We start from the raw sequence: 11,460 nt of genomic DNA, 5'->3' as shown, positions 1-11,460 counted from the left end.
ATGACAATAATTTGATGGCGTTACTAACTGTTGGAAAAAGTTGGCTACCACCGATTCAATAGCCTGTGCTTATTTATACCGAGGAAAATGAAGTGGATCGACGAAATCTTAAATTTAATCCCTGGTTAGCAACGTAGCCCACCAGAAGTCCATATCCTCTCAATCACAACCCAGCAATGAGGAAATGGATCTTCAACCAAAATACATACATACAGGTTACAAACTCATCACTGTGCCATCATGGTTTTCGGGGCTGAGCTTTCATAATTTTAACAAGCAATTTTCCAATATCGCTGTCGGAACAAGAATCACTAAATCAGAAAAGAATCCAGTAAGAACTTCATTTCCAAAAACTTGACCCCCAAAACAGAAGCTACCAAGAAAATCCAATTTCTGACGTTCTAACCTAGTTTTTGTGGCAGCAACCACTCAATCATGTCTATTGTAGAGGCACACAGGAACCTCGTTGACCTGACGGAAACGCTTTAAATTAATTTTGAGACCCCCAAATAGTGATCCAATATAGGGTGTCTGGCAAAACTCTAACAGAAGGACAAATTAATTTCAAGTCTAGATGGCAGAAGTTGGAGATAATATATATACTATCTTTCATACTCGATCTCAGCCAGAGTATACTTGATATTAAAACTCACAAAGTTGCATAAGAAAGAAGAAAAAAAAGAACATAGGGGCATGCAGACTGGCAGCTTTCTAATTGTCCAAGAAAATTTCAAACGAGGGCCAATTCGACAAATCCATAGGGAGAAGCCCGCACAAGCAGCAACAAACTAGAGTACAGAGATAGGACTTCATTTCCCTCTCTTTGGATACACAAAAGTTTTACCTCCGCATTCAGAATACTACCGGATGATCAACACCAAATCACTGCACAAAGAGAAGCATGCGTACATGACGTTAAACAGACGATTCAAATTAAAGAATAAAAAAAAGCATGATAAATGCCAATAGACGCAGAACTAGAATAACGTGAAGAAAGATGCATCACGAATTCAATGTTAGCTGGCAAAAACGTCTGTGTTTGGTTGCAATGCAAATAAATTTGTACTGATGCAAAACCATGGCAGTGCAAATGATTTTAATGTAAATTCTGACCTATTTTTGTTCCGAATTTTAGCTTATTTAGTTTGATTGCAGTACAAATAAAATAAATGACGACATGAAGCAGAATAAAGTAAATTTCAAAACAAAACTAAACAAGAATTTACATTTTTTACGTTTGCACTCCTATGCATTTGTACTAGTGCAAACTTATTTGCACTGCAACCAAACACAGCCTTCTGAACTTTCTTGCACTATCAAAATAACCGAAGAAAATTTTGTTTTCTTGCACTATCAATTTTACCCTTATCAACAGATAACAGGTTTCTGAACTATACAACCATTATCCTATTTACCTTCATTTACCTACTTAATATTTTATTTAGTCTAAAGAAATTTGCACTCAAAAGTTTTCTGAACTATACGACCAATATCCTCAGTTTGGCAAGAGTAGAAATACAAATATGTAGAGTGCAATTACAAAGTTAAGAAATACTGTATAAATACCATATACAAGATTTTGCACTGAACATATTTGTATTTGCACTCTTCCCAAAGGCTCAGTTTGGAAGGAATACAAAAACAAATACGTAGAGTGCAAAACTATGTATTATTACATTTTCCTTTTTGAAATATCAAAAGGTTTAGGCTAATTTGGGATCTGTTTGTCAAAATAGAACTATACCCGCACTGCTAACAATTAAAATATCAAACCAACTATTATTACAAATGAAAAACCTGTTCTACTAACAATTAAAAAAGTAGCCTTTGACACAAACCAAGTACATATTCTTTTTGAAATATCAAGGTCTAGGCTAATTTGGGAACTGCTTGTCAAATTAGAACCATCATTGTGCTGGTACTTATTATTCATCTGGCAGTTTGCTCTAAATGAAAAATATCTACAAAAGGTGATAAGAGAATTGAGATTTAACCTGTTGTTGTTGGTAATTTCCATATCCAGGATAGGCCCCATAGGCATACATGTTTGGATCTTGAGGAGGTGGAGCATATCCATAGGCTTCATACCCTTGACCATAGCCATAATATCCACCATTCCATTGGTTTGGATCTGGTTGTGGCTGTACCCATCCAACAGATGGGTCCTGTAAAATTGTCAGTTCCATGGTAAAATAAACATTTATATTTCGTAAAGCACAAGCAACTTGTATAATGGAGATATTGGAACCTGTTTATTGGATGGACTACGTCCCCATGAAAGCCGAATATTTTGCCCCCCCAACTGAGTTCCATTCAACATCAGTAAAGCCTCCTCAGCACAAGCTCTGAAGCACCATGAATGAAAAAAAAAAAAAAAAACAAAACAAAACAGATTAGGTATTCTGATATTTCTACACTGATTATTACTTGTGATACCCGGAAAACTGTGTATGCCTAGCATACAGTGTAGAATGCAAATTACATGGCAGATATGATACCAGATAATGCATTGCTACTTCTGGATGTGCTCTGCAGCATCAAGACTACTAAAAATATGTAAAATGGTATAAGCAATAAGCCTTGAGAAATTAAGTGAATTTGAAAACCATAAGCCTTGAGAAATGACATTTTGCTTCAAAAACTATATATAAATGCAAAATACAAGAAAATAACATAGAATAAACAACTGTATGAGTATCCACATGCTGGATTTTAGGAAATGGTGTCCATATCAGTAGCCAGCCATCATAGCTTTTATTACTATAAATTGCATATGTTGGACAAATTGCAAACCTGTTAGCAAATTGAACAAATCCACAGCGTTTGCCTACTGGTATCTTCACATGAACCAACTCTCCAAATTGGCTGAAAACTTGTCTCAGATGTTCATCCGTAACATTAGAGTCCAAACCACCAACAAATATCTGCAATTTTAGTTGATGAGACCAATGCATGCAATACATAAATCATTTCTACATCTAAAACAGAACAAAGTACCCACAGTTGTATTATTTGGATCATTCTCGTTCTGTGTTCCTTGAGTGTTCTGGTAAGAAGCTGCAAATAATGAATACAGGTGAAAAAAGGAAACAAGTAATTAAGTGACCTATCCCTAATCAGGTACAAGTATGTTGCAAAGGAAAGCTGTTCACTATTTTCTGCTCCAATTTGGAAAAAAAAAAAACTTAATGCTAATCCTATAAACATGCAGGTGCCTAACTATTTACATAATTGACCATTGGTATAGCTCAACTATTCTTCCAGGAACCCTGTTCACTCACTCTCTTCGATGAATCCCTTCAAATGAAAATTTCCTACACAAAGCCATGAAAGAGCACGTGCACAACTAATAATATAACACGTCAGATACTATCTCCTAGAGTCCCCAATAAGAAGGGAAAATACAGAGAAATGGTCTAAAACTAATAGCATTATTCTAACACTGTAAAGTTCTATATGATCAATTGATACCTACAAAGCAGAATACACTAATAGCATTATTCCACTTGGTCCAATGGTAAAAAACCAGACCAACAAGGAGGAAAGCCAGTCTCCAAAATGAGAACAGCCACTTCAAGCTAAAAAGAGCTGGAGGTTGTGTGCCTCCAGTCTACATCTCCATCAAGGCATTGCCTAGGTGAGATGACACCCTTGGTTGGGTGCCTTGACCCTTGAATTAAATGCCATGTTTAATATAACAAAAGTGCATGTTTAAATGACTAAGACGCTCTTAAGTGATAGAGCATCTGCATAGGCGATACAAACCAAAGGTTAGGCATATCATTGTAGTATCATTATTACAGCTACATACCGTTGCTATTTGTGTTAATACACCCTTCATATTTTGTATATTATTTATGCTTTTAAAGAAGAAAGATACTAGATCCAAGAGAAAAAAAGAAAGAAGAAAGGTAAAGAATTCTCCCAGCCTAGGCAACAAAAATAAAAGTGCCTGTCTAAACAAAAAATTAAGCATTCTCTTAAGCTATAAGGCATCTGCCTAGACTCATTAGTACCCGAATATATCATACTACCATTTCCAAACTGAGGATAACAACAAACGATTAAGTGAATGGAAAACAAAAAACATACCACACATCTATACTATATATGAAAGTGCAAATGCAAAAAAGAAGTATTTTTGGCCTAAAATTACCCTCTATTTTTTATTTGAGAAAGGGTATAAAAGTCATTTTATTACAACTTCAATGACTACTAAGATACCCATATTTGTGTATTTAGTACATCTCTAATTGTAAGGGTTAAAAATGTAATTTTAATTATTTTTCAACTCATTTAATCCACTCATTAAGTTTTATACTTAAGGTATTAACTCCCATTTTCTCTTATTAAATCTTACATTGAAGTTATTTTTCACTACTAAATGCTACTTATTAGATATATGCCAATATTTTTAACAATATATAAACCCATATGTTTTAAAACCGACTCAAAAAAAAAACTATTCTTTATCCAATTAGTGGCTAGGCAATTCAACCATCTTAATCAAATTGATCAACCTATGAAGTCATAGTTAAGCAATAAAATTTTTAAAATACAAATAAATATAGATAATTAAAAATGTAAAAAAAAAAATTACACATTTACAATACTTTTATTAATCAAATTAATAAAATAAGTGTAATAAACAATAATTATTTTTATTGATAATGAAAATGAAATACATAATTTAGAACTGACCAAAAATGATTTTTTTTATAAATCTGACAAAAAATGAAATTATTTTACTGTTTGGCAAAGATCAATAGTTCAAGTTTTGAATCAAATGTGTTAACATTTAATGTCATAAATAAATAATAAAAATTAATAAAATATAAAATTACAAAAATAAAAAATACAAATTTTGCAAAAAAAAACATTCAGGCATACGTTTAATATTATATAATTATCATAGTAAACAAAAAGTAAGTGTGACATATCAGAATTATTTTTACACACAAAAATACAAAAAAAAATATAGGGAATTTGAACGCATATATAATTCTATATTTACACTATTATTAAAAATATTAACAAGATTGTGGACCTTTCTTTCGACTAAAATACTCAAATTTTAATTTTGGCCCTATTTAATTGTGAAGTTCAAATTGTAAATTGAATTACTATTCACCTCATTTAATTCCCTTCATTTAAATCTTAAATTTTTGATAAATGAACAAAAAAAGATACACCAAAAAGATAAAACATTACTAAAAAGAACTTAGCCATGCAAGTAGGCCTGTCAATGATACTTGAAACTTTACAAACCGATCCAATTATTACATATTTAGGTGAGGTGTTTATGTTATCAGATTTGGATTTAGCAATCTGCATTCAATTAATAATAAAAAAACAAAAATAAATAAATAAAAATAAAAAATAAAAAATACATATTTATAGAATTTTTTTGATACATTATTAATATCATTATCATCGTCTAGAATTGACACATGCAAAGCACATGCACACTTAGAAAACCGTAAATGAGTAGGAAGCAGAAAACCTACATGCAAATGTGCACCATTCTTCATGCTGGGAATTTAAGCTGAAATATGACTTTTAACAAACACACAAATGCTGTTAAAGCTTTTGTAATATGCCTCAATGAACAGGAAAAGTTAAAAAGGATATAATTATAAAATAAATCATGTGGCAAACCCTTCTAACCCAAACCATCCTTGTAAGGCCAAAAATGAGAAAACAAGCAAGGAGACAAAGTTGGGGTAAAAGGATCAAGTTTATAGATGCCACAAGAAGGCCTAGTCTAGGAAGGGGCAAAAGGTAACCACATGGCCACATTAAAATCACTAAAAGTGTGCCACCTAATTGCAGATTTAGGCATCTGGAGTTACAAGCACCAAACAAATGGTATCTAAACTCTTAGGAAAACCTTATTCTGTCCTCAATGGAATGAAAAAACTGGAAACATGAATGAGAAATGAACAAAGGACAACAAACAAAATAGTAACATTCAACAGCTATAATAAAAATGGCGTAAAGGAATTGATTCACAAAAATCTAACCAATTCTGACTGATGTAAAAAAACCAAAAGAACAGACAAAAAAAAATTAAAATTTTGGAACAGTGAACGAAATGTAAAGTGACACACAACTTTTCAAATATAAGGAACTGGAAAAGTAAATCGAAAATGTAGCAAAATGCCACGGAAATGTGAAATTAAGGACAATGTATGACATAAACAGAAAAACTGACCTAGACAAGGCCACGCTCTAAAGGGGAATCATTTCAGCTGAAATCAGTTCCAGGCCCCTATATGAGAGAGCCTCGCATCCTGCTTTGAGACAACATGAGTTCTATAAGTTTTTGCAAGTTTCAACTACATTAAACGTGCCCAATTTTACAAAGGAAAGAACTGGAAGGAAATGACTTGAAAACTTCCGCTTATCTTCAAGTTCATAACTGAAGGAAAAGCAAACTTAACAACAGCAAATCGAGATTCTGCCTCAAGAAATGTCAAAGCAAACATTCAATGCTCCAAAAAATGCTGATGTAAAAATTAAAAAACAAACAAAACAAACAGCAACTTTTGTTTTAGAATATTTGAATTCAAAGAAAATAACAGTCCCCCTAGAATGTTCTTGTATCTTAAAACTAAAATCACAGTTTTGTGAAGAAACTATAAAGTAACCCATCATGATAACAAACATACCTTTTGGATATTGCTGACCGCTCACATTCTTCTTGGTAGTAGCAGGACCAATACGCATTGGCCTTGTGGAACAGAACATTCCATTCATTTCAGTCATGGCACGTATTTGTTCACTTTCATCCCCAAACCTAACAAATCCATAACCCTTTGAGCGCCCAGTTGTTCTATCAGTGACAACCTTTGCACCCTTGACAGAGGGATAATGACTCCTGAATGTCTCTTGTAACATGTAGTCTGTGACATCAACAGCCAAATCCCCGACAAATATTGGGAAGTCAGGACTATCATCCGGGCGCCTGTCACCGGAACTAAAAGTAGCCCAGTTCAGTCTAAAGTTCTGTTCAACATTAGGCATCAATGTGCCATTGTATGTCTGCAAGATTCTTTCTGCTATAGCACGAGTCAAAAACTCAATAAAACCATAGCCCTCTGACTGACCAGTTTGTTTATTGTGGATCACTTTTATAGAAGCAACCTGTAGAGTAAAAGAAATGTCCTCAATACCAGAAAACGAGATTAAGAAAATAATCATAAAACAAATGGAAGACATGTAAAATCAAATTAACACTACTGACCAGCATGACTGCTGCATCCCTACCTTGGTTTTGAGTATGGTTTCACAAACTACTTGAATACAAAGGACTACACTAAGAAAATACAAATGTGTGCAAGCATTTTGTAGAAACTCATGCAATTTCAAGAACTATCACCAAACCTTAATGAAGTGATTCCATCAGTAAAGTATTCAGCAGGAAAAAAATTGATCCTTGTACTTCTTATGTTCTGCCAATGAAATTAATAGATAGAAAAAAGATACCAACTTGGCCAATACACATTGGCCTTGCTTCAAAAAGGGGCACACCTCACCTTGTGCCTTGCACCTAGGGCGCAAATTGGCCCCTGCGCCTTTTTTGTGCCTTGTGCTTTTAAAACACTGAACAATAATAAACATTGATAGTAAAATTATATTGCAATATACGTTGAAAGAAATAGGTCATCAATGACACCCAGAAAATAATAAAAGGTTCCAAAACATCAGCCAGATTCCTAACGCAATGTAGTTGACTTGTTCAGAGAAAAAGAGTTCTCCCCTTCTTGTTGAATCTATAACCTCTATGTTCAAATTTAATAATCCTCAAGGGATAGAAGTAAACAGCTTGAATCAGTCTTTGAAGAATAAAAGCATTTTTTGGTGGTGTGGGACTGGAGATACGGGCTAAAGTCACAATAGGTGGCATGGTTTTGTTGGTTACTGTTGTTTATACTGATGAAATAAATGGTGTAAAGTAAACCATATTATAGAGATTAATGCGCACAATAAATTTGTTAGGAGCCTATAAACTTAACAACAATAAATTGCTTAAAACTTTTTACCTCCTTATTTTTTTTCTTTCTCCATAGATTCCACGTATTATGTAAAAGAAAAAATATTGTTTGAGAACCATATAAGAGATCGTGACACATGATACATCTGAATAATCGAAAACAAAATTCTGCTTTTATGTTTTTAAAGTTTGAAGAGACACTTTTGGAATTATAGCGTACTAAAATATAAAAACAAAATCCAAGAAAGCACACGATGGATTAGAGATGGATGTATAGTGGAAACAGCTTTACCTCGCCCGTGTGAGCGAAACAGCTGTGGAGATAGTTCTCCTCCATCCAGTACTGCAAGTCCCCGATCCAAAGTGTGCGGATCTCATCCGCACTCGCCGGCTGTGCAGACGGATACTGAGGCTGCGGCTGCGGTTGTTGTGGTTGGGGTGACACTTGCGGCTGTGGGACTTGAGGTGCCTGCTGGTTCCACATCGGAGGAGGCTGAGGCTGAAGAGGCTGCTGTGGAGGCATCATCAACCACTGCTGTTGTGGCAGTGGTTGTTGCTGTGGATGCTGCTGGTGTTGTTGATCCATCGGTGGAGGAGCCATCGGTGGCGGAACAACTCCGGTGGCAAGTTGCATCATCTTCGAAAATCCTAATCCAGAGACGATTCCAGAAGAACTCGAACCCTAACCTACTGACTGCTAATAGAAATCCAAACTTGCGAAAAAACCAACGCAAACTAACTTTCGACGACAAGCAAAATCTCAACTGAGTATATAGAGTGATAACCGGATGGAAAGATGTAATCTTGGGCAAAACAGGGAGGAGATAGAGGCAGAGTATAAGAATGGACGCTGAAACAAACAACCCGAAGATAAAAAAGTAGGATAAGCTGTATCTAAAACTACAGATCGTAAGATGTAATATCAGACGATCAGACGAGAGAGAAGGGATTGAGAGTTGAGACCACAGAAACCCTAACCTAAACCTAGAGAGAGCTTTCTGATAGGGGATGCTTTGGCCTTTGAAACATTAGACACTCACGCTCTCAAAGGGATAAGTACTAGCGCTTGCTCGTGACCCGTGAGAACTATTTCCGCTCGAAAGACAAGTGTCCTCTAAACTCTAAGCAATACTAGTTCTATTTCTGTCGTAAAATATCTCTCTCTGTTATGTAAATGTTCGGGGGAGGGGGGAAATTGATTGTGATATTACTACGCTACAGTCTGCGGTTTTAGAGATAAAACCCATACCCTTCTACTTATCCAAAAACGAAGAAGAGATAAACCTAGGGATGTCAACGGGTCGGATTTGCCTCAACCCGAATCCGACTCGTCTTAAAAATACATAATTTTTTAAACCAACTCGACCTGACCATATAGGGCCTAACCCGATAGTGAATTGACCTACTGTAATATTTCAATTATATTTTTTTAACACATTTTGAAAACCTAAAATCCAGTAATTTAAGTTAGAAAATTGTTTTATAAAATCTAAAATTTCACTTTTCTCATTTAAAAAAATCAAAATCAACATATAAATAAATCTTAAACTTTAAAGCTATAGAGTTAGAAGTAAAAAAAAAAAAAAAAGTTACAAGAATACTTTGTATACAAGGTATCATGACCCGGTAAGAGTGGATCAATCAAAACCCAAACTCAACTTGGGTCGAATAATCAAAACGCTAACCCAACCCTAAAGCCAAATATATTGACCCTAACCAGACCCTATCGGGTCAATCCGGATTTACCATTTAACCCAACCCATTAACATCCCTAGATAAACCCATTATAGATGTAGACCCCACATTGGTGTGGGCTCTAGCTCTATTTGATTAATAATTATTAAAAAATAAAAATCATAAGGGAGCCAAATGAAAGACCAAGCAGGGGATTTTATCTGGGCCCATTCAATCAATGGTGTGAATTGAACTCACTTACCTGACCCAGATTGCAAGGACCAGCCCATCCAGCAGTCAATCCAGCATGGAGCCCAACCCAATAGAGTAAAATTTGCAAGTCCATCAAAGGTAAGGTTTTCAAAGGTTAAAAGTAGTAGTTGAGGCATAAGCCTGAAAAATTAACAAAAAATTTAATTAAAACTTTTTCTTAAACCTTAAACGTTACTCCCATCGGAAGGGCGACCCTTCTTTTTGATAGAAGGTACAAATATTTATGAAACAAAAGTTTTATAAGTAATTAGTAATGACATAATCAAGTAACAACTATAAAGTATTTACATTTCAAGTTTCAAAATCAAAAGTTCTCAAATTATTAAAATAACTAGTCCTAACGTTTAAAATTATTAAAAAAAATAAGATTCTCCATCATATAATTGTTTTCACAAATGGGATTATATGATGAATCGTCTATATAATTGATATTAGCAATAAACTCGTGCAATGCATAGAAAATGACTCAAAAGAGCGACATAAGAGATAGAACATTGATGTTACACTTGCTATCTATGTAAGAGAGATGGAACACATTGTTAGTAAAATTCTAAGACAATGAAAATGCATGGCATTGAGTTGTCCAATATTGTGTGTATCCATACTCCATAGTAAGTGTAAAGCATGTTGGTCGCAACAAAAGCCAAGCCCAAATTTCTTTGTAAGTAAAAACTTGGTACACATAGCAACTGGCCGCACATTGAGAATATCTCTTCTGCATATATATTAAATTTATGGGGAGATGCTCCCAATGTACAGTTGGATTCTCATACTTGCAAAATGTTTGCAGAATTTTTACTTGTAGAGAATCCAATCACAAAAACCCTTATTACAACTTCTTAGAGGTAAGATAGAAAATGGATATCAATTGGAGTTATAATAAAATAATGTGCCAAAATTTAACAAAATTTTATATTTAAACATTGTTTATGATTTATAAATCAATGGTGTTTTCTGTTAGTAACATTAGAATGCTTAAAAGTCAAAAAATCAAGGGAACAAAGAATATGTACTTGACCTTAGGCTTACAAATAAAAAGTCTAAACTTTATTAATACTTTTATAATAATCATAATTTAATAATCGTAAACCTACCAGGGTCAGGAAAATGGCAACAAAATATAAAGGGGCATTGGTTGTCACAAAAAATAAGATGGTTGTTCTTTTAATTTGTTCCATGCTAGAACCCATGGCTTTATAAAGCAAATTTAGTTCTAACAAATTTTTTGTCTATAATTCCATATTTTAGAAGCAACATGAGTATCCATTGTTCTTTAGTGCTTGACCAAAAATAAAATAAAGTAAAAAGAATACACATAAATTTGGCCCTTTTTTGTTGTACTTTTATTTTTGAAGTATTTTTTATACTTTTGAAAGCGTGGAAGTATGAGAAGTATATGAATGAGTTTGTTTGACATGTTTTTTATTTTTTTTAAAAACACACGAAGTAAAAGTATAAAATAAAAAACATGAAAAGCACGAAAGCCAATTTTTAATACTCCATGATTTTTTGGCCCT

General features: G+C 34.0%; 1 protein-coding gene across 2 annotated transcripts; it reads right to left on the bottom strand.

The window, feature by feature from the left end:
* Positions 1–575: 575 nt before the first annotated feature.
* Positions 576–9,234, bottom strand: LOC104610909 (polyadenylate-binding protein RBP45). 2 transcript variants are annotated; one of them, XM_010277762.3, is made up of 7 exons: positions 8,289–9,234; positions 6,672–7,146; positions 3,002–3,057; positions 2,794–2,924; positions 2,249–2,345; positions 1,995–2,165; positions 576–885 (listed from the first exon to the last, which is right to left on the bottom strand). In XM_010277762.3, the coding sequence occupies exons 1-7, from the start codon at positions 8,631–8,633 to the stop codon at positions 883–885; spliced, it is 1,278 nt and encodes a 425-aa protein (XP_010276064.1). In that variant the 5' UTR covers positions 8,634–9,234; the 3' UTR covers positions 576–882. The 2 variants fall into 2 exon arrangements, with proteins under 2 accessions (XP_010276064.1, XP_010276065.1); XM_010277763.3 differs by having other exon boundaries at positions 1,995–2,141; positions 8,289–9,113.
* Between the last annotated feature and the right edge of the window lie 2,226 nt (positions 9,235–11,460).

Source organism: Nelumbo nucifera, chromosome 1 (genome assembly GCF_055504915.1).
Source record: "Nelumbo nucifera cultivar China Antique chromosome 1, China Antique-T2T, whole genome shotgun sequence".
Classification (NCBI taxonomy): Eukaryota; Viridiplantae; Streptophyta; class Magnoliopsida; order Proteales; family Nelumbonaceae; genus Nelumbo; species Nelumbo nucifera.
This window is presented reverse-complemented; position numbering and strand designations above follow the sequence as displayed.

Bases quoted from the DNA above. Each gene is read 5' to 3' on its own strand.
- LOC104610909 (XM_010277762.3), bottom strand. From the start codon at position 8,633: ATGATGCAACTTGCCACCGGAGTTGTTCCGCCACCGATGGCTCCTCCA. The intron at 3,058-6,671 runs GTATGTTTGTTA...CATTATTTGCAG, and splicing joins CGGTCAGCAATATCCAAAAG to CTTCTTACCAGAACACTCAA. The intron at 2,925-3,001 runs GTGGGTACTTTG...CTAAAATTGCAG, and splicing joins ATGATCCAAATAATACAACT to ATATTTGTTGGTGGTTTGGA.